General features: G+C 39.5%; 2 protein-coding genes across 3 annotated transcripts in view; one reads left to right on the top strand and one right to left on the bottom strand.

Annotated features, from left to right (window-relative positions):
- Positions 1-2,245: 2,245 nt before the first annotated feature.
- LOC141789533 (galactose-specific lectin nattectin-like) lies at positions 2,246-6,534 on the top strand. The gene is made up of 7 exons (XM_074668983.1): positions 2,246-2,279; positions 2,730-2,783; positions 3,037-3,055; positions 3,140-3,234; positions 3,331-3,465; positions 6,106-6,217; positions 6,333-6,534. Exons 2-7 carry the CDS (start codon positions 2,730-2,732, stop codon positions 6,419-6,421), a joined length of 504 nt encoding a protein of 167 aa, XP_074525084.1. The 5' UTR covers positions 2,246-2,279; the 3' UTR covers positions 6,422-6,534.
- A 9,075-nt stretch (positions 6,535-15,609) lies between these two features.
- The window catches only part of tut4 (terminal uridylyl transferase 4), a 31,133-nt gene continuing 23,171 nt past the window's right edge, over positions 15,610-23,571 (bottom strand). The window contains exons 21-30 of one of the 2 annotated variants that reach the window (XM_074668036.1): positions 22,534-22,611; positions 22,266-22,443; positions 22,137-22,184; positions 21,396-21,478; positions 21,167-21,282; positions 19,010-19,164; positions 18,797-18,894; positions 17,997-18,558; positions 16,196-16,366; positions 15,610-16,107 (exon numbers count right to left, since the gene is read on the bottom strand). In XM_074668036.1, the coding sequence (XP_074524137.1) occupies positions 16,019-16,107; positions 16,196-16,366; positions 17,997-18,558; positions 18,797-18,894; positions 19,010-19,164; positions 21,167-21,282; positions 21,396-21,478; positions 22,137-22,184; positions 22,266-22,443; positions 22,534-22,611 (1,578 nt within the window). In that variant the 3' untranslated portion in view covers positions 15,610-16,018. The remainder of the gene's footprint in view (positions 16,108-16,195; positions 16,367-17,996; positions 18,559-18,796; positions 18,895-19,009; positions 19,165-21,166; positions 21,283-21,395; positions 21,479-22,136; positions 22,185-22,265; positions 22,444-22,533; positions 22,612-23,571) is intronic. The other variant, XM_074668037.1, reaches the window with a different exon arrangement.

The following is a 23,571-nucleotide window of genomic DNA, read 5'->3' as shown; positions in this document are numbered from 1 at the left end:
ATTGTTTGGCCTCTTTAAATCGTCCTCTGAACTTTCTCCAAACACCTAATTTGACGCTAACAGAGTCATAAGCCTAGTCCCTAAAAGTTGTTAAGAGTCTTCTGCATTATCAGTAACCCAGTTCTTGAGGACTCTCTGGGATCACATGACCTCGGACGTGGGAGTGGCCTTACCTGCTTAGGTAAAGAACTCAAAACTGCCTGACACGTTGGAGCTAAGTATTGTCTAAGGCCACCATCTCTGTTTAGGAAAGGTTATGTAAATATGGTGAGTTTGCAGAAGCACGTTATCGTGGCATTAACCCATCGCTGACCTCACTCATACCTATATTTTCAGTTTCCACCTGGAATAGATTAAAAATGTCATGACCCTCATTCTGAAATGTTACAGAAAAGCTGAATTTGGTGGTTTGAAATCCTTTAAAGCTCATACATGTTAAGGAACAGATCAAAGACAACACACACATTTCTCATCATTTTTTAAGAGGCAGAAAAACATATTCCTGTGGGTGTTGATAAAAGGAGTTATTTTTGTGTCAAAGATAAAATAAGCTCATAGAAAGTAAGATAGTCATGATGCTAATTGCGTTAGCCCATGAATGGGATTTTCCATTGACATTAGTGTTAAGCTAGCAGACTTTCGCTAAGCGATGCTAGCTGGTTAAGAATCACTTTCCTTTGCTCAGTTAGGCTGTGTATATCGCTTGCTATCTGTTTTACTGTGTTTTTGTGTGTTGAGTCTAAATAAATGAACAAATCAACAACAACTGTCTTTCAATTCACTCCAAATTATTCAGCGATCTGTCGAGCTGAGGGCTTACGATCAAGGAGGGGGAATGGAGTACATTAGGTTTCTACTCTCTTACACACACATACTTCTACTATGACTATTTCCATATCAGTATTATCAGCAACCTTAATTCATGTGAGCAACAGACACGCCCGGAGAAACTGTCAGCGAGCAGAGCTACCGCTTGCATACCCAGCCATCAAAGCGTCTCGAGACATCTCAAGACATTTGTGAACATCAAGACGTCTTAAAACGTATTAAAGTGATACTCCGGGATGGAACAAGTTGGGTCCTATCACAAGGTTTAGGGCAGAAATTACCCCTACAGCAGTGTTTTTGTGCAGCAGAAGCCCAGAGCGCTCACACCAAACACCCCCTCCCTGCTCCTCTGCCGGTTTCCTCTGCACTCAGACGGGGCCATATTTTACTTGACCAAAAACACAAATAAACGGACTCCCACCGAAAAACTCTGATATGGGTCTGCATTCACGCTTTATTTAGAGAGTTTTCAGCGTGTTACTTTCACACAAAAACACCGCTAAATAAGGCTCTAGTTCTCATCGTGTCTCTTCGTCCTGGCAGACTACCTGCGTTTGTTTATATCTGGCACGCCGCGCGTGGACTGATACACTAAGCGGCGAGAGCCTCGTAGCCAGCTGTGGCTCTGCAGCGGAGGTAGCGCCGTTTTACGACACGCTGAGAACTAGAGCCTTATTTAGCGGTGTTTGTGTGTGAAAGTAAATTCTCTGTAAATGACAATTAAGTGTTTTTTCAATATTTGACTTCAACTATTTTTAATTGCCTTGAGAGCCCAGTGTAATGGTATTACGGTTAAAACAAACAACAAGTTGAAAACGTAAAATATTTTTTCTTATGAAGAAAGATACAGTTAAGTACTGATTTTTAGTGTAACAAATGTTTTCAACAGAAGGTGAACATAAACAGGGTGAAATTATGTTTATAAGTGTTTGATTAATTAAAATGATAAATTACAAGAATTTCACAATTTGTTTTGACAAATTAAACAATTTAAATATACAATATACAATACTTCCATTTAACAAATTTTATATATATATATATATATATATATATATATATATATATATATATATATATATATATATATATATATATATATATATATATATGATGAGAGGAACTATCTGGGCATTGTTTGGGACACGTCTCTTCACATTTCTATGCTTCAGTCTCGATGATGTCCTTGTTTTCTTTCTTCACGTGTCATCAGGTCATCAGCTGTATCATTAGCATCCAACACAAATATTTCCTAAGCCTAACCTTTACCAAAGGCTGCGGCAAAGTTTCTACCGTCACTAAATACAGTGCTAATATTTTCCAGTGTTTACCAGATCACATGCAAACTTTGGAGTTATTCTGCCAGAGAAAGGTATATAAAGAGAAGTTTTTCAGCAGCACTGTGTCTGAAAATCTCTACTAATCAAGTCTCGTCTGATCGTCACAACAAGGTGAGTCAAGATACTTTCTTTACAGTGTGACACATCAACTGACAGAAACTCTGCCCCAAGCAAAACTGGGAAAGCTTTTAAAAATGGATTATGAAATTAGCTAGAAACCTTAAAAAGTTTACAGATGAGATCGATTACTCAAAAGTTGGAAAAATATCCTTGAGATATCTGTGCTCAAAGGAGTGACAAGAAAAAGAAAAATACACAATATGGCATCAGAGATCTTTGAGATAATTGTCCTTTACTCCTAAATTTGAGATAATAAACTAAGTTTGGAGCCCCCTCTGAGGAATCAAAGTATGGGAGCAAGTTTTTCGTCTTTGTAATGACGGTAATCAAGACATCTCATTACTTCTTGTTTCATGTTTGGTGCACTGGACGATTGGAGTCAAAAGAAACAAACATGTTGTAAACTATCAAGGCTGATAACCACGTTTGATCTTCCCCCAGATGGCCTTGGTGTTTGGTCTTGTTGTGGCTCTTGGCCTGTGGCTGGGCGCAGATGTAAGTATGATCAGAGAGTTTGTTTTGCCCTTGTTAGGCTTCTTTTAGACCAGTGGTTTTCAACGCCCTGGGGGGCGCCAAAGACTTCCAAGAGAGGCGCGAGAAGAGAAACAAAAAACAAAGCACAGTATACAGTTGCTATAACTAATAACTCTTTTAACGTAATTTGAAAAACACTGGTGGTGATTGGTTTACGAATGAAGCTGTGATGCTGTGAGTACAGAAACAATAATTTTGTTTTTGACATTCACAGGCCGGATGTACCAAAAGAGGTTGGTGCTTCTTTCTTCTTGTAATCACAGACACGAAGGTCCTCTATTTCTGAGGCTAAATGGCATAAACCATGTTTGTTGCAGGAGGCTGCTGTATGGCCTGCTCCGAAGGTTGGACTGAGTTAAACGACAGCTGTTATATGTTCTTCCACGAGGAGAAGCCTTGGGATGATGCTGAGGTAAGAAAATGATGAGTCAGCACCACTCGTGGCGTGTTTCTGATGTACGATTGTTGTGGTCTCGCTTCACTCAGCGTCTTGTTGGTCTTCCTGTAGGAGCACTGCATCAGCATTGGGGGAAATCTTGCTTCGATCCACAGCAAAGCAGATTACGAGGCTCTCTTGGGCTTGATAAGAAGGGCATCAGGCAGGGATAAACCAACGTGGATCGGCGGGTATGATGCAGTCCGGGTGAGTGTTTTACGGGTCATTCTTTAAGCTTAAATAGCAAACTGAAAATAAGATAAACACTTTAAAAAGCAAAGCACTCGCCTCCAACTGAAGAACTTAAATCCTCCAAGGACTAATGGCTGAGTGAGACGAAGAACATTGCTCATTTTCAGGTGTTATCAAGTCTGACATCTGGTCATACCTGAGCCGGGTGCTGTCGTTTTATTCTATTAACACTCTTAATATTGTTTTTAATATTTGCTGTCCTGTTTCCTACTCTCTTTCTCCTGCTGACTGGTGTTTTTAGCTTTTATTTTGGCCCTCTGTTCTCATTTTGTATTGTGTGGTTTTTGTATTCTCTGGGTTCATAAGTCATATGAAACAACAGTATCTGTAGGAGTGCAAATTGCGTGCGTTTTGCTTGAGATAAACCCAAACGCACCAAGCCACAAAATTGAGTCGGCTGTGAAATTTTATGAATCACCCCCTAGTGGCTCCTACCTTGGGCTACTTTGAGCTAGAGCTCTGAAATTTTGTTCTTCAGCATCAGGAAAACCTCAATAGCTGTCTTGTATTTTGTTGTCTCAGGACCAAAATGCACACACTTGTTAAGCGTGTCATCCTGAACATATCTATATGCCTGTTTCAGCTCAAAGTACAGCGCCCCTTACTGTCAATAGGATGTAATATGTTTTTATCCGTCATTTAAAACCCTTCTCAAATGTTTTTCAAGCCCTCATAAAGCATCATGTATTACGTCATGTTCTATAGTTAAATCAATCAATGTTTATTTCTAAAGTCCTTTACAGAAACCCAAAAGGCCCCCAAAGTGCTTTACAGCCGTATCAGAGAACAAATAAGAACACTATGGATAAAAGCAACATAATACAATACTGTGAGAACAATACATAAAAGAAAAAGATACATAAAAGTGCAACGGGAGGTAAGGGTGTCTTTGGCGTCTAGTCAAACTCTGATATCCAGCCATGAACCAGGAAGTCAGTGTAACTCCTTCATATGAGGTCCAAGTTCATGTATGCATCCACTCACATGGCTGAAGCAGATTATGCTGCTTCAGCGGAAAAGGCCAGGACATGCCCTGATGGGCGCACGTGGGCCGAGGGCCCGCTTAGCGCTGCTTGCAGCTTTAACTATTATTACTTCGTTATTACAAACATAAATCAAAAAGTAACAAACGGATCTTGAGGACATTTTCAGGAAATGTTTGAAGTGGGAAAAGGAAGAAGTGATTAAATTTTGGAGGTGATCCGGATCACCGTCTGGATCGAGAGGCACCCATCTGCAGGGACTGAGCGTCGCCATATCGTCAACACATAGCGGAAAAGGCAAATCGGAAGTTTGTCTTCTTCATCTATATTTTTCACTTTTTCCGCTGTACGACACCATGCAGGAACTCGGGCGCCCCTTAGACCCAATAATACCAGATCTCAATGAAACACAAATAAAATTTTGACGTAACCAGATTTTGTAGACGTTATGCTGTTTACATATATTATGCACGTTTCAAATGAAACGGTAAGAAACAAAACAGGAAACAAAAATTTAAACCAGAAATACAACAAAAAATGGTAAAGAAACACAACCAGGGATATAGCGCCAGATGTCCGTTAACCATAAACAGGAAATTAAAAACACATTTTGTTGTGGAGCCCCGAATAAAATCTCAAATATGTCCAACTTTCAGTTTAATGAGAGCACCGTGGCGCCAAAAAAAGTCAAAAAGAACACGAAGAATATTTTAACTTTTCTGTTTCTTGTGTTGTTATGTGTATATTTTTGTGCATCTTTGTTGGATGATTGCTGTATCTTAGCCCCTGGCTGCAACTCTGTGAATAATGTTAATTATACTTTGGTAATACTATAAAAAAGGGAAAAAAAGGGCTCCAAAAACAAAAGAATCTTCAGTACTGTTATAACTTTAATTGCACATTCTTACATTACAAAAAAAAAAAGGACACGAAGAAGACAAACTTTCGGTTTGCCTTTTCCGCTATGTGTTGACGATATGGTGACGCTCAGTCCCGGCAGATGGGTGCTCTTGTCTGGATCCAGGACTTTTTTAAAGGATTTTTTTTATCATTGTGAGATAGGGCCGTTTTCACCATATGTGTTTATAACGGATTGTTTAGAAAAACAATACAAGACAAGGTCACCATAATTTCTGACAAATGCAAAAGTACGATCCAGATCCTGGCAATATTCTGGATACAAATATCCAGAAGATGAAATATGTACTGGGTCATCATCATTTTCAACACTGTCAGGAAAAAAATTATCGTACAAACCTGCAACTAACACCAAATTGTAGCAGACAGTCTGCTTAAAGGAAGTATAACATTAAAGTCGGACTAAAGTGTTGATGACAATTACAATATGCTTGGTGGAGGTCTGCGCTCTGACTGCTTTTCTAGTTATTATTAATTTAAGTTTTGAAGCTGAGAGCAATGTTTACTGGACAAGTTAGGGCTGTCTTTTACAAGCTTTTACATGTAGCTCATTCTCTGAGGACACTGTGTGCATCAAGTTTTGCCTTTCAGACACAGAAGCTGCATTTCCATCATCCAAACTTTGGTAGAAATGTAATTCGGGGGTATAACTTCACCCCTGTCAACGACTGACTGAATCATCCTTTTCTTGCAGGAGGGCTACTGGAAGTGGGTGAATGGCAGACCATTCACTTACAGGTTTTGGGGCCCAGGTCATCCCAACAACTATGGGCAGAAGCAAGACTGCCTGGAAGTGAACTATGCATGTACGATTTTTTTTTCCATTGTAAAAATAAAACTGTGTTCATCTTTGTTTGTGTAACTCTAACATGATTGATAAAAGCCAAACAAACCACCTGTGTGATGTGTTTCTACCCACAGTGGACAAAGAAATCCCCAATGACTTGTTTTGTGAAAGACACAGATCTTACATCTGTGGACGGGACCTGGAAATCAGGGAGAAGCAATGAGACGGTCACGTCTCCAGCGGCCTTTGACTGATGCTACGTCCTGGCTGATTTCAGTGCTTAAAAATCTACTGACATGTCTGATTCACTGAAATTTACCTTAATAAACCAAACATCTCCAGCATGAGTCTGTGCATTGTGTTTTACGTCAATGATCCAGTAACCAGAAGACACAGAGCAGAGGATATGAGTGTCAACATCAGTACCTGTGCATCAGATCAGTGTTCATGCATGTAACACTACAATGGTTTCTTCTTCTTTCTTAGAATTTGAAAAGGGGTCCTTCAGGGTTTTGGTCTTTCTAATTTATCAGCTGTGAAAGTCACATGATGCTCTATTTAAATATTTCTATACACCATCATCACAGACTGATAAACTTGATCCCAGATGATCAGTGGTCAGTTTTCTGCAGAGTTACGTGCTGTGTAAACATCAGCAAACTCTGCTTCAGACCAAGGAACATGTTCTCCATCAGGGGGCGATATGGGGAAAATATGTCAGGATGTGTTTATGGCAGGATCAGGATCTGGATTGTATCAGGAATGTTTTTCATGTTCAGACTGTTTTGATCTGAAAACAACAATTTTAGCCCTGGATATTTCTTACCCTACTCTGCCCCCTGGTGTTCTCTCTGGTGCTGGGTTAGCACGGCTAGCTCATCCATACTATCAGAGATAGATCTTACATTCTCCAGGGGTCTGCAACCTTCACTTTCAAAAGAAACGTTTTTCCTCAGCTCACCTGGATAAAAGTCATTCGGGAGCCGCAAAATCTACTTTATCTTCAAATTAAGACAAAAAAAGTGTACAATCAGGTGAATAATTATCTAAATGAGAAGCTTTAGTGTTTATAAATTTGTACATGTGATTTCTTGTTTTTTTCATTTTTTTAAATTAATTTATTCAATGTATTTAATTTATTTTTTAATAAATTTGCAAATTGAAGAAAAAAAAAAGAAATTTGTAGTTTCAAAGATTTTATACATTTGGCAAAATTTGGAAATTGAAAAAGAGATTAAAAATTTGCTAAATAAGAAATGAATTTAAAAAATGTGCAAAATTTCAAAGGAATTTGATGAAATGTCAGAAATTTGCAACAAAAAAAAAACCTAAATAATGTAATTTCAAAATTTTGCTTAATTTCCAAAAATTGTAAAAACCTTTTTAAAATTGCAAAAAAAGGGATTTATATAAAAAATAAAAAAATTTAAAAATCTTTTAAATGTGTGGAATTCTTTTTCTTAATTTCCAAAAATGTCAAAAAATTGAAAAAAAAAATTCAACTTTGTTTTTAAAAAACTACAAAAACATGACATAAAAACTAAAGCTTTGTTTCAAGAGGTGATGTATTTTTAGTCCAAATTTTATATTATGATTTTACTTAGTGTCTGTGTTGTTATCATTAAAATATTAAAAGCCCTTTATTTTAATTATATTTTTTAAAGATACAAGGAGCCACTGCAAAGGAGTCAAAGAGCCGCATGAGGCTCCAGAGCCACAGGTTGAAGACCCCTGCCCATGACAAACTGAAAGCACTAAATTTCATAGACTTGGTCAACCTCAAAACACTTCTAATACCGCACAAAGCAAACCAGAATCAGTTACCACTGGGCATCCAAAAGTTGTTTTTAAAAAAGAGAAAATAAACACAATCTCAGAGGATTATGCTTTTCAAAAATCAGCCAGTTTGTTCTGCAACAGTGTCACCAAAAAAGAACATTTAATTAAATGAGAGAATGAAATTAATGAAAGCGCAATCAACGTAATGAGGGGTTGGTTTTCAGTTTGTTAAAAAAGAAATAAGAAAAATATAAAGATATGTTGGGGTACATGTTGTCATTATGTCTGAGTTTGTTTATGAGTAACAAATGAAAATAAGGGTGAAATGACAAAAGGAGAATGTGGTGTCAGGGACCTGAAAAAAAGAAAAGAAAGAAAGACAAGGAAAAGTAACAAGCTGTCCGGTAAAAGGGGCAATAAACTTAAAATGAATAAACGGATGGTAGTTACTTGAAGGATCCAACATCCCGGGAACCAGGAGTTTGTGCCAGGAGCAGAAGGACCTTTGTGTGGATTTACGTTGCTCTGGGAGTGGTGGGATCATCTTTCTTGTGGCACTTTTGTTTTGTTTGTTTTTTTTGTGTGGATTACCTTGTGTTTCTGGGGGGATTTACAGCGTTTTCCGTTGTGGGCAACGAGGACAAAAAAACTGTGGGAAAGTCAATTTAAAAGGACTCAAGGACAAGCGGGTCAATTTTAGTTTGATTGGGATTTTTATATTATTTGGGAAAAGACTGTGTTTGGGGCATCATTCGGAGATATTTACATTAGATTGTTATTACCGTCTCCCAGGGGTTTATTGGTTCATTCATTAAATATTATTATTTTTGACTACTAAAATAGTCTTTGTTGACAGGGTTTCTAGGTTTCCTGAAAGTTTTCCCCTTGAGTGTTTTTAATGCTGACTTGAAAAAGGTTGTGTTGTTACAGAACTACCACCAAAACACAAATGCAGTGAAAAAATGAAAACATGTAGATCACTTAAACAGTTCAAACAGATTTATATAAATCTTAGTCTAAGTAAATACAAGAGTGAGATGGAAGCAAATTGTTACTTATTAAAAAAAATGTGTGTTTGTTTGATTGTGATGCGCTTTCTTTTCTTCTGTTTGGGGTTTCTACTCTTGCTCTTACAGATTAGACTATGAATATGCAAAGACAAAGAGTCAGGACTAGAAAGTTTCTGACTTCATCCTACACCCTTTGGAACACTGTATGAAGATCCATGGTAACAGAGTTGTTCCTTTGGTATTTTTTGGTTTGATTAAAATCATTTAACCTGTCCAATAAACAAATAAATAAAAATGAATGAAAATAACAGCTGGTGGGAAACATTGGTCCTAGCACCAATTAGCATCATCATGCTACAGGCTGCTAATAGCTGAACTCTCGTGTGAGAACAGCACTACTATGGTTCCATACAGGATCCCTGGACACAAAGAGGCCAAAAAAAGTAAAAACAGTGCTGCAAACGCAACCATTTGGTGTCAATGGCCATCGAATGAGACATAAAAAGTAGATACAGATCCCAAATAAAAAGAGGACCAAAAGAGAAGAAAAAAGCTGCCACTCAAGCATTGCTTAGCAACTTGTTTGACCCTGTTCAAAGATCCCAAACATCTGTTATCACTCTGAGGCAAACCAGATCCAGATCTCACAAAAGAAGGATTCAGGTAAGAGGAAAGCTCCACCCATTTCTCACCTTTTCCCTGTTTTTTAATTGTTCTGCGAATAAATTAAGGCCAATTTAATAACTGAGCTCTTGTCGATCAAACACAGAAGCTGAGCTCTGCAGGATGGAGTCAGGCTTAAGCTGCACAGTGGTTCATGTCCTGCTTTATCCCATGAAAAGAGATTAGAGGGCTGTGGGACTTCCTGACACAGATTTCTCCTGCAGGTTCAGAGTAATTAATGTAACGATACCCCCTGTTTCTTCTTCGCCCTCTTATCAAACTGGATTTCTTATCTCTAATGAAAATTTAATTAGAAAATCCTTCTAATTAATGTTCATGCACAATGATTTTTAATCAGGGTCCACATCTGGACAGAGGAACATGTGAAACGTCCAAAATTGATGGAGCTCATTTGCCCCCTGGTGGCCAAAAAACAACAAGCACAAAATCCATTCATGTCAGGTCAAGGGTTTGCAGCCTGTGGCTCTTTGACTCCTTTTCAGTGGCTTCTTGCAGCTTAAAAAGCATATTTTTGAAATTAAGAATTGTTATTTTTCTTACAGAGGGTGTTGATGATTAAAGACACTGACAATAAATAAAATCCTGTGTTAACATTTAGTTGAACTAAATCTTCATCAGTCAATAAAGTCTGCCACCGTTCTACTTCACCTCCTACAACATCAACAGCCCACCAACTTTCCATGCACCTGTGGCTAACCTCAAGTTTTACAGCCCTGGGAAGATAACTACATCTACAAAAAGACTAATCTGGAAGAAAATACTGATTTTAATTCTGTGTGGATGGATTCATTTAACTGACAATGTGCAACCTTAATTAAGACACTTAATATGTGTCTAGATATTGGCGAACAACAAAAAATGATGAGATGACTGAAATTATCAATATGAGTCATCACATTCAGGTATTCCTTTGAAAATAAAAATGACATCTTTCCAAATGAATTAAATTACTTTTTTTTTTCTTTTTTCACTTTTTCAAATTATTGAAATCACAACTTTGTGAAATTTCTAATTTATTTACATTAACTTTTTTGAAAATTAAAAAATATATATCTTTTTTTGTTTTTACAAATTTTTTAAGGTTCAAATTTTGGGGATTTTTTTGCAACTTTTTACATTTTCAATTTTTTTACATTCTTTTTTTAATTTAATTTAATTTTTTCAATTTTTTCATTTTTTTTATTTCATTCTAATTATCAATTATTAATAATTTTTTTAAATCTAATTTGATCTCCTTTAAAGGATATTTTTACTAAAAGTGTTTCAGTCCTAATACTGCTTGTATTTCATTTTTTTGTTTATATTTTTCTGAAGTTTTACTTCCTTTGATCAGGTGCTGGTTTTTATTTTATAGATACTTTTATTCTCTTCTGTTAATTATTAGGTTTCCATTCTTGTCCTCACGTTTCTCCTCTATTTCTCGTCACTGTTCATTTATATTTTGTGGAGTACTTTGTATCTCTGTTTTGAAAACTGCTTTATAAATAAAGTTTTTTATTATAAAATCATCTCTGTGTTCTGAGATATTTCACACATTATATGTTCTCTACCTCTACATTTGATATCAAACACTTTGTGATAACAGATTAATATACATGCATGATATGTGGCAAGACATTAGCACCAAAAAAAATGAATAAAATTATCGGAATATGTTATCACATTCAGGTATTTGTTTAAAAAACTGACATCTTTGCAAATTAATGACATTACAATTTTTTACAACTTTTTCAAATTTTTGGAAATTATTATTTTTTTATTTCTAATTTATCTACATTCAATTCTATTTTTATTTTTATTTTTTTGAAAATTCAAATTTGCAATTTTTTCAAATTTTTCACATTTCAATTCTTTTGGATTTTTGTTTTTCAACATTTTTTTTTCAAATTATACATTTTTTACGCTTTCTACCTCTATGTTTCATATCAAACACTTTGTGATAACTGAAAGTTCTGCTTTAGTGAGAGTTACAGTTAAAAGATTAATCTGGTGTAACGACCAATCCTAAAGTCAACTAGCCAAAGAGTTCCCAAACTTATCAGCCTTTGACACTCAAAATAGTGGTGCCAGAGACCAGTTACTCCTTACTGACACTTAAGTGATACTATATTAGCTGATCTGTAAGGAAATAGACCATCTATGTGCACATATTTCTGATCTAGTCATAAGGATGAATGCAAAAAAGTTTGTTTGCAGCCAAACATCCGGGAATAGACAGGAAGCACAGAAGGACATTTTGCCCCTGACAACCTCGTGAGTGTTTTCCTTCACTCTTCTGCTCCACTGGCTGTCCTGAGGAGAGCTGTGGGTAAACTGTACTGAACTATCATTACCTTTGTTGAGATTTCAACCAAGAGGAACGACCTGATGGTTAAACACACAGAATAATTAGAGCTTTGATGTCTTTCAGAGATCTGGCTGCTGTCAGCTGTCAACCAGGTGTTCCTCAGGTGATTCAGGTCCTGAACTTCACCCTTTGATGTGTTTTTGTTTCGCTGGTGCTTTTATGCTAATATTGGACTAACAGCAAGGCCTGCTGTCTGGTTCGATGTACATGAAGCAGCAAAATCCGGTAACCATCTGAGCTGTAATGAGGCATTAGTTGACCAAATGAGTCTCTGCAGAGCGCTGCAGGAAGTCAGGGTTTGCTTCTCAGAGGAGGTGAGCTGAGGACATCACAGCAAATGTGACTGATATTTCTGAGTGATTGCATCGCAGCTCAAAGAAAACAATCCCCACATATGTCGTCAAGATTACAGTCAGCAAACAGGTTTACAGGGTGAGCATGTGTTGACTGGATGTTTCCTCAGGATTAAGACTGCAGAAAATGATACCTGCAGTGATAAATCAGGAGCAAAGAGGGATCAGTTTGACCTCTTCACAAACAGGCTTTTTCTGCAGCAGGCAAGATTGCCCCCTGCTGGTCATTACAGGGAATGCAAGTTCTCCACCTGGACTTCTTATTGCTCAGTTCTGTGCATTTTAGCTCTTTTTTAAAATGAATTGTTATGTAGAAAATGATATAACCACAATCTGATATTCTGTCAAGACTGATTCAGTCTTTGTTGTCTCACTGAAGGACACTTTTCTTAACATCTCTTGGGTCAAACTTAAATTTTCAGTAATAAACTCAGACACTTTTTACTGCAGCATGAGTTTTAACCAATAAATGAAAATTAATCCCTAAAATGTCTTCTTCAAACTGATTTTTAACCCTTCACATGGCATCACTCCTTGACTCATTGCAGATCTTCTTTTATTTAATGTCTCATCCGGATCTCTGAGGTTTTGGAGTGCCTCCCTTTAAACCTTCATTGTGCTAACCACACAAAGAGGATCTTTCTGTTTTTATGCCCCAAAGTTTTTCTGTTGGACACTGAATCAGTGAGCTCTGTGTTTTTAAAACCAAACTAAAGACTTAGCTTTCAATCAGGAGTTATTCCTCCCAGCACCAGGCTGTATTGTTACGATGGATGATAAGGGCCACGTTAGCCCCCTTAGTGCTATGACAGTTGATACCATGTATTATTTCCTCTGCTGAGTCACATGGCCAGCTGCACGGAACTCCTAATCAGTGTGTGACATCATCAGGGCGGAGGGAGGATTCAAATTCACAAAAATTTCTGAAACAACTCCTCACAGAGGCCACAATTTTATCCAAATGTGTGTAAAATTATGATATTTTTTTAGGTAATTATGTCAGAAATCCGTCCATGACACTTTTAAAGCTGGAAGACTTTTACTTTTTTTGTCTAGAGGCCCAAATGCAGAAGCCTGCGTAAAGTGGAGGCTCCAAACCTATGTTTTTTAACGGAGGTAGCTGAGAGGGCTTCTGTGGGGTTCACCAACTTTGAGGGCTCGCCATTCAAAAACTGGGTCTGAAACAGCAAAGTCACGCACATCTTTTGTAGAGTAGGGTCTAGTCTGTCATGTGAGCAAATTTCAAGCTGATACAACCTTTGCTTTCAGAGGAGGTAATTTTTGCAGAAAGGGTAAAAATGCAGCAAAACCTTATTTTGAAAGGCGAACTGCTGGCTTCCTGTTGGAGATAGGTCAGGGGTGTCCGTAGATGATTTATGCATCTTAATGAGACAAACATTTTGGCGTTGGTTTGATCTCTCCACGACATTCCTACTGGCTACTAGGGCTGTTTTAGTGTGCCTAGGTAGCGCTAGAGAGCATATTATGAGATGCTGGGGGGTCATGTTTGATAGCATATTGAAATACTTGGCGCTCATAATGTGTGTGCCAAATTTGGTGAGTCTAGCAGTTGTAATTACAGCTCAAAGCACAGAACATTGCTTTAAAAACTCCACACCTCTCTGCAATCAGAGGCAAAATTGTCCAAAATTGATGGACCAATGAAAACAGCAGTGAGAGGAGACTTATGGTTAGATATGTCATGCTAAAAAAGATCATCTGTAAAGGATGTGTGTCAGTTGGCCTACTGTGGAGCTCCTTTGCCCCCTGGTGGCCAAAAAGCATCAAGCACAAAATCGATTCATGTGTTAACATTTTGTTGGACTAAATTTGCATCACATCTGTCAATAAAGCCTGCCACTGCGAGGTAGACTAAAAGCTGCAGACGTATTTTCCCTTAACGAGCCGTCCTCAGCGCTGGGGAACTCACATTGTCCTCTGTGCAGAGCGGCTCTTGTTTAACTGAATTTTTTCAGACTAAATTTCTGAGATTTAAATTTAATTGACGACAACGGGTCAAGACTTGATAATGTCTTTGGAAAGTGTCTTGAGATAACGTTTGTCATGACTTGGAGCTTCGACTAATAGGAGCCTGGGTAATTTCAATAAACAAATGTCTCCCCCTCATTTGTTTTTAAAAATAATTTCGTCCACATGCAGCGGGGAAACCCACCGAAAAGTGTGGTCAAGCCCATTTTTGGCTGAGTTTTCCAGACATGAAACTAGTGCCAGCCAATCAAAGTGAGCCCCGTCTACACGGAACCATGAAACCGGAGTTTTCCAAAATCTTCAGATTTTCAGAGAACATCATTTTTAGTGACGTAAAACTGCTGTTTCGTGTGGGTGACAGGTCTAAACTTTGAAAAATACACACGGTTTGTGACATGGCCAAAGATAATGAGCTTATCCTCGTAAATTTATGACATTTTTCCTCATACATGTCTGAGATTAATCTCGTAACTTTACTTTTTTTTTTTTTCTTTTTTTTTTGGGGCCTTATGTCCCATCATAGCATTATAATGACTATTGTTTCAACATTTTATTTTGATTTTCAAGAATTTATCTGACCCTTTCAAATTCAACTTGTTTGATTAGACCTTTCTTGTTTTATTGCTCTTACTGTATAGATTTTATTTTATTACCAATTTTTTTAATCACAATGTTCTTTCATCCATCTCTTTTTATATTCCTTTGTGAAACTCTTTGTTCTGCATCATTGACTGCATGAAAAATAAAAGTTTTAGAAATAAAGTTGAGTTTTGGTTAAAAAAAAAAAAAAAACATGATGAAGGTTAAGAATCAGGGAAATTGTTACTGAGCTGATTAATCAGCTGAGAGGTGGGTTTGATTTCACTCATTTAGTTTTCTTCTGGAGAAAAACAATCGCCCCCTGCTGGCAGGTAAAGGAAACAGATATTACATTTGAAACATGCATTTTTAACTTTTTAAATCTTGGATAACACGTGACAGATGTGGGAAGTAATCTTGGATCTAGTGAGAAAATCTTTGTAACTGTTCATTACAGTTATACTGGCCACACAGGGAAAATTTGAGGCACGTTGGATGAGTTCAGAAATCAGAGCATCTCCTCTTTACAGAAAGATAAAAATATTTCTAATGTGTAAAATAAAAACAAATGAACACTCCTTTTTGTGTCATGATTGTGTTGTGCACCAACAGCTGCTGCAGAGATGAACCCACGCCACACAGACAGATAGTTTGCTTTTTTCTTTATTTTTTTGAAGTTTTTTTCTATTTGAGTTTTTTTTCCCTTTTTCTTGCTATCCCTGCTTTTGGCACTACATACTTAGGGTGACATGTTAGATTGTTTTTAAAACAAACGTCTATTCAAAGCCTTCATCTTCTGGCAAGCAAAGTATGAATACAGCTAATAAAAATAAAGGTTTACATTTTTCCTTGTTTTACTTTACACATAAAATAAAAACACTTTTTTGGACCCCCTCAAAAATGGGGGTATTAAAATATTTGACATTTGTATCACAAATCAATGTAATGAGACAAAACATAAAAACTGTACAAAAATGATAAAATTCATTTTAAAAATCCTCGTGATCGAATGTTGCCAGGGGTAAATGATTCGCTTGGTTATGTTACTGACCATAAATCGAATTAAAAGAGACACGAGTTCACTTCTTCTGCTGGATGAAGTTCAGGTTGACCTGGTGTCGGACATGGGGGACCAGGGGGAAGTTGGGGTTCGGATGCACCACAGAACCTGTCGCAAACAGAAAAGGGGGTTCAGTGTGAAGCTGGAAGGATCGGGTTTCAGAGCAGAGTTTAAAGAAGACTCTCTGGGGTCTCACCCTGGTTCACGAAGGGTTTGCCAGGCTGGTAGCCTCCGTTGCCCTGCTGGATGAAGTTCTGGGGCATCCTGTAGGGCCAGGAGGGGGAGAGGGCGTACTGCGGTGCTTTGTTGTGCTCCCATATCCGGGAGCCCTGGCTCACATTTACAAACTGAGCCGGGTGGCCTGAATCTGGAAAAAAAAAAAAAGTCAGAACAGTACCTTTAACTGCTGCAGTAAAGACAAAGAATCACAGAAGTCCCGTTTCCACCAAGTGGTACAGTTAGGTACGTCTCGGTACGGTGAGCATTTTGTGGCATTTCCACAAGAGAATGACCCAGGAGTGGATTTTCACTCCTGTCCCACTCCTGATAAAATGACGCCCAATTTTTTCCCTTGTCTTAGATTTTTAGGCAATACATTGAACTTGACTGGATTTTCTCTCCATTCTTTTTTTAGATTACTGTTGGCTTCTGGGAACTATAGTTCTTTTCACTTGCGTTACAGTGTAGGCTAATTGGAAATACAATACACAATAAGAGCGCATTTTACATATCATATTTTATCTTTCTGATTGGGTTCCGCTCTTGTCTGCTCCTGTTAACTTCCTGTACCGTCCTAATCACCTGATTAATAGTAAAGCTGACTCCCATCCAACGGGAAACCCACGGGATTCCCAAAAAATGTTTGCCTCTAGCTTCCACTGACTAATCCTGGGACAGTTCCCCAAGTAACTAAGACGAGCCGTCCCACTTTTTTGGGACCCTTCTGTTGGGGTGCCAGACTAAACTGATCCAAACCCAGAAGGTGGAGATACAACACTACAGACCATTGATAGGTCGATAAAAGCGTCCAGTTACAGCCAATTTGCTGAAAGGCCAAAAACAGGCCTAATTTGCCCTGAAAAATAGCCCACATAGAACTGTGTTTTTTTAACAGTTGGAACTGAAACCCAGTTTTGAGAAGACTCACTGGGGACGCACCTAGGGACCTCACAGATGCACCCTAGAAATTTTGGAGCCCTCGGGCTACATTTTGTGGAGTTATGGCCCGTTTGCTGAAAGGCTAGAAAACAGGCCTAATTTGCCCTGAAAAAACTCAAGTTTGTACAGCCTGGCAGGCTCCCAGTGTTTAACGTCTGATAACGTGTTTTGGAGATTCCTCTTCGCTCTATTACAGACAGTTTTTCAGGATCTGAGTCCTGCTTCATTCATTCTGAGATTTTTTGTTTTTGTATTGTACTTATATTTTTATGTCATCATGAATGAAATAAAGACAGACAAACAAACAAACATGACACAGGGCTGACCAATCAGAGGAGAGAACTTAACTCGGGGTAAATGCAGTGAAAATGCAACACACATGTTGAATTTTAAAGGTCTGCACATTTTAAAGGCCAAATTAAGTTGAAACACAAAATTATCGTGATTAATCGACTAATCGAAAAAATAATCGATAGATTAGTCGACTTAAAAAATAATCGTTAGTTCCGGCCCTACAAAGAAGACAAATTTCTGGATGTCTTCTTATCCATTGTTGCTCTTTGTTTCCTGTGTCGCATTTTTCTTCTTTGTTGGATTTATAAGAGGGCTACAGTGTGTTGCGCTGCGATGGTGTCACACTGTAACCTAACTGACGCAGCTATTGGCGTCCAGTTAACACACAGCCTACCACGAGGGGGCACTGTTGGCTGTGGAAACACAAACGGGCTTAACAGAGCAAACCCGTACAAAACCGTACCAATCTAAACCAAACTGCTTGGTGGAAACGTGGCTAAAGACTGAAACCTAAAGAGTGCCACCAAAGTTCACCCGGTGAATACCTGACTTGACTACAGTGCCGTTGCCCATTAGTGACCCAGGTTGTGCCATGTGGTTGTGCCAGTGTCCTTCCCGTCCAGGCCCGCTGATGCCCATCTGTCTCCCCGCCGGCTGGGCGAAGATGATGCTGGGGTCGTTCAGGTTCATCGGGCTGTGGTTGCCCCCTGAGCCCGTGGGACTCCCGTTCCCAGACGCAGAACGCAGGGTGAATTTCATGCCGGGCGGGGAGGGAGCGGTTGGGGAGGAGGAGGCGAGGACCGGGCCGTGAATGGGCCAGGAGGTGGAGGGGATGTGGACCGGGTGATGGGGCTGCCCCTGGGAGTGATGCGACTGGTGCTGGTGGGAAGGAAGGAGCCCCAGTGCGGTGAGGTGGTACTGGCTCGGGTGAGAGGCGGGGAAGCTGAAGAGAGACAGGGGGACCTGGGGGTGAGGGGACTGCTTCATGGGGCCCGTGGAGCTGGGCTTACTGTGGGAGGAGGGCTGGGGGGAGCTGGAGGACTGGGACGAGCTCTGAGGGGCTGCTGTTGGCTGCGGGGAGTAGGGTGGAGTCTGCCGAGTGTCAGACTGATGAGGAGGAGGAGGAGGAGGAAAAGGAAGAATTAGAAATTAGCTTCTAAGGAAAGATGTTGGGATGTCAAAACTCATTTCACACTCAGAATGCTCAAAATTCACAACATTTGATCCCTTCATAACCTGAGATTTCAGAAACTCCCAAATGGGATAAACTTATAACTCTTTAAGCCAGCGGAGCTAAATGTAAAGTTGTGAATGCTTCAGTTTCAAGCCTCACTGTCACACTCACACATTCAGAGGGTTGTCTGGTCCTCCCAGGACCATCTGCAGCTGCCTGTGGAATGGGGATGGACTGGGAGTTCACGATCGTTCGTACCATATGAGGAGCTGGGGAGGAAGAGGAGAAAGGCACTCTAAGGTCGTGTCCTTGCAGAAAGTATTTGGTCTCGCAGTCTCTGTTTCTTTTTCTGAAAAGGAGCCTAAAGAGGCCGGTTTTGTGTACCTGGTGCTCCAGCAGTCCTCTGTTTGAGGTGGCGATACTCGGGGCAGTCTCTCCTCACGTGGCCCGTGTCTCCACACTGGAAACATCGCCTGTCCTTCGGCTCGCGCTCTTCCTCTTTCACGTCCTCATCTTTGTCGTTTTCCTTCTTTTTGATCCTGGAGGATGAAAGAAAACTATGTCAGGAAAAGGAGGTGTCAAATCCGTTTAATTTAGGACCCCAACAGTAGGGTCTCAAAAAGTCTTGGTCATTTGGGGATCTGTCCCAGGATTAGTCAGTGGAAACTCCACAAAATGCAATGCGTGCCGTACCGAGACTAACCGCACTGAACCGCTTCATGGAAACGTGGTGGGGCTTACTTACTCTCTCTATTCCTACTTTGAAAGCTGTTAGAGGAAACACAAGTTTCTGTATTTCTCTTTTTTATTGGTCTCACAACGTTCCTCAGACTTGTTTCTGTGTTTGTTTTTAATTGTTGGACCTTTTCTTTAAAGTGCTTATAGTGCAGGATCAAAAATAAAGGATTTAATGAAGCTGCAGTTGGAGCTCATTTGTAAAAATAAACATCCCAGTCTATGGCCCTAGTTCACACGTAGTTGGGTATTTTTAAAAACAACTATCCCTCATTCATTTTTAAAAATACTTTTGTTCACATTGACTCAAATTGGCAAATCTGCCAACAAGCAATAAGCTTGAAGTGTGCCAGACCCGTAGGTGGCAGTGTTTTTCAGACGTCATAGCTGTCATCAGTTGTGACGTTTGGCAACAAAACTGTTCCCTGGCGTGAAACCATAAAAACAGAGTTTTCCAAATTCTTAACTTTTCAGAAAACATTGATTTTAGTAGCGTAAAACTGCGGTTTAGAGCGGATGACAGGCCTCCCTGTATAAAAACATGTGGTTTCCCAGATACCTGACTACGTGTGGACATTGCCTTAGTCTGAGGAGGACTGGGACTTCCTCTGTGTCTGAACAGCTGCTTTAAACTGGATCTCCACTGACATGTTCAGCTGAAGGTCTCCAGTTTACAGGGTCACTCTTTAAACTTTCTTTAAAAGTCTTTCTTTAAACTGGAACATTGGGAGCTGTCCGAGACATATTCACACGATCAGGCTCAAAGAAGACCATTGGTTAGGAGGTGCTAAACCAAGTCTGTCACAGCTGGGGGTCATCTAATTACGGATGGGGGGGATCCTCCAGAACTAAAGACCCTGGTTCCCCCCCGTTGAGAAGTCACCTTTTTTTAACAGTCTAAAATCATGATTTCATTAAGAACTCAACTCTTGTGTATTTTTTTCTGACTCATTGACCCCTATTTATACAAAAACGTTTCATCTGAAAACGCGAAAACGCAGTGAAAAAATGTGCGTTTACACGGAAAGGCTGAGGGACTGAAAACGCTGTAGTGAGCATGCCAGGCCAGTAGTTGGCGCGATAACTATCTTGTCCAGAAACTGCTTTTGGTTAATCTCCTCTGAAGTAGAGTGTTTTGGTGAATACTAAGAGCAGAAGTGGAGCAACAGATGCTCATTTTGTTAAAGACAGTCAGCAGATTCTGACTGACAGGTACTGTTGGACTGTTATATGCGTGAAACTTTTGAATTTCACCCTAAAACCGTTGTTGTGTAAACGGCCCCTGAAAGTCAGTAATTAAAGAAGCTGGACTTTCTCTTTTATCGAGGACTAAAGCTTGGATGCAATTTTTGGGAGCAGTTTCAGGAAGATGATGAAAAAAAGTAGAATGGAGACAAAAGGCAAAGTTTGAATCATTCGGGTTAAACATCTGATGGTTAAATGGAAAACATCTAAAGCAGCGAGCTGTCAGGAAACCTTTCTTTAAAAGGCAACCGGGTTGTTAATGATGGTACTATTGAGCAAAAACTGACCAGCAGATTTCTTTCCTGTAGAAAATGGTCTCAGAGAGTAACAGAAGCTATTATAGTTCAGTAAAGTTATGAAACTTCTTTTCAATTTCAAAAACTCAGCATTAAAGGATGTGCAGTTTTTAATCTGTGCAGCAGAGCTGTGAAGTTTTTTGAAGGAGCTTCTAAATCGATTTTTCACAGCGTGAGAAAACACAAAAAAAGATGATTTCTGACTCCGTAAGATATTTATTACTCCTCAGTCGTTTCTTTTAGTTCTTTGAGGATATCTCCCAACCTGCGCCTCTTTGGACAGTCCTTCATGTAATGTCCGATCTTCCCGCAGATCCTGCAGCACCTGTCGTTTGGCGCCAGCTCGCCGTCTGTCAGCACCTTTGAGTCGAAGAAGTAGTCCTGGAGGAGAGGGTAACGAAAAAAAGGAGAAATTAAAGAACAAGAAGTTCCACAGGAGGACGATTTTCTGATACAAACTCCGTCATGCACTGTAGCTGGGGCGTAAGACTTACCACTTCAGTGCCGGGGACTGGGTAGTACGGAGTGCCGAACAACTTCCTTCCATTTATAAAAGCCTTCATGATGAAGTTCGTCACTGGAGAAAGAGAGGAAGGACATTTTATTTTACAGAGAACTTCAGAGCAGAAAACTTTATCTTATTGTGGTGGAATTTTCCTTTTGCTTAATGCCTCTTTTAAGTTTTCAAGCTTTCTGAAATCTCCACCACAAATTGGCGTCACGAACAGGATCTCAACACAACGACTGGTAAGTGCAGATTCTTTTTTTTTTTTTGCAACTACCAAATCTGGGTTTGACAAGACCAGAAAGAAACTGTTCCATGTTTGCTATTTGTTGAAGCTTGACAAAGTTCAGTTGAAAATTTGGAAAAATAAGATGAAAAACTGATAAAAATGATATGGACAAGACCACTCTGTGAAACTATGTTCGTCAGAAAAGCAAGCACTGCAAAAAACTGAAATCTTATCAAGTGTTTTTGTCTTATTTTGAGTAAAAATTGTCTTGTTATACTTGATATGATCCACATTCACCTGAACCGTCCAGAGAAATGTGTTGTTTTGAGTTGCTTTACCTTTGTAAACTATAAAAAATGACGTAAAGCAGTGCTGCTTTTGTTAAATACCAAACAGCTGGTAAATCTTTGGTATCAAGAGAAACCACCTCTGATCCATCAAAACAACCTGAGGATGTAACAGAAAAGACTCCTTTAGTGTGATAAAATGTTCTCAACTTACTTTTTCTAGAAACTCCAGCACCAAGATTATGGTTCAAATCAAAGGGATCTGAGGAGAAGAACAGGCAGGTGAGTACAAACAGGACCTGTGACCCTGAAAGTCCAGGGGTGAGACGACCTGTGCGAGCACCTTCGATAGCGATGCATTTGCTGGTCCACTGCTTCTCGAAGGTGGTGAGGCGTTTCCTTTGACGGATGCTGATGACGTGCTCTTTGAAGTCAAACTCCTCGGTGTAGAAGCGCAGGAGACCCAACCACAGCTCTCCCACCGACTCGGTGTTGGGCTGCAGATCTGAGAGGCGGCGGCGCTGTGGAGAACATCAAAATAATGCCACACACTGGAGAAAAAGAGACCCCGAAGTGTGCGCTTGAGTTTATATCGCCTCGATTAGACTCACCAGATCTTCCAGGTCATCGAAAAAGAAGGCGTTCCAGCCGTCTACCATCCTCTGGGGGACAGACTTCCCATCAAAGATCTGAAAGAGACAGAAATCATGGTGTTAAAACTAGGGCTACAGCTATCCAATACTGACAATTCAATGGATTAATCGAGTCATCGGATAAAAGACACTTTTGTTTAGTTAAAGAGCAGCTAGCAGCTAAAATATCGATCCTCCTCAACTATTTATTCATACGCAGTCTTTTGCGCGGTCTCACTGGCAATCCAAGCTGTGCCATACTCTACGTGCCTGCACAATGAGACTGCTTGCTACAACTTCAGTGACTTTAAGGCTCATATCAAGTTGTTTAGGTCCGACACAGCCCTCTAACACCCCCGCTGTTGTTTAAATGACTGTCAAGAGGAGCGGTTGCAGAGATTGTACGTCATTGATCATACATGAAGTCTACGTTTGTGCCATAGACTGTATATAGGGTGGACAGCGTGGCTCCGCCATTTATCATTGTACGGTTTTGAAGCCAAAATTCCTCCGTCACAGGCGCAGCCATTGAGCAGCAATTGTGCAGCCAGAGTCTGTGCAGTAGAGACTGTGGGTGATTCTGGGAGAATCTGAGTGGAGCTGGGTGATAAAGATTTTTTTTTTCTTTTGAGAGTCTAATCACTTCTTGACTCTACTCAAGAACAGCAGCAGTCAATAATTGTTGAACATGATGTAAAGTCTTGTTTTTAACCTCTTATAACTAATGAAAACAAAACTTTTCAGAAAAAAAGAGGACTTGGATACAAGACAGCCAAATGATATCTTCAAATCACCACAACAATCAGACGTGAGAAACATTTCTACCAGGTGTATTATTTTTTTAAAGTTTGACCACAGCCCATCTGGAATGACTGGAGAGAGAGATTTTTTAACCTATACAGCAGCCAGCCACCAGGGGGAGCAGTTTTTGTGGAGACCTCACTTCGAGCCAAGAGAGATGACGTCCATTTTTTTTACAGCCTATGGTTTGTGTGCATACATAAAAAGGTACCTCGC

This window comes from Halichoeres trimaculatus, unplaced genomic scaffold (genome assembly GCF_033239565.1).
Source record: "Halichoeres trimaculatus isolate MK-OKI-2021-1 unplaced genomic scaffold, fHalTri1.1 fHalTri1_scaffold_4, whole genome shotgun sequence".
Taxonomy (NCBI): Eukaryota; Metazoa; Chordata; class Actinopteri; order Labriformes; family Labridae; genus Halichoeres; species Halichoeres trimaculatus.
This window is presented reverse-complemented; position numbering and strand designations above follow the sequence as displayed.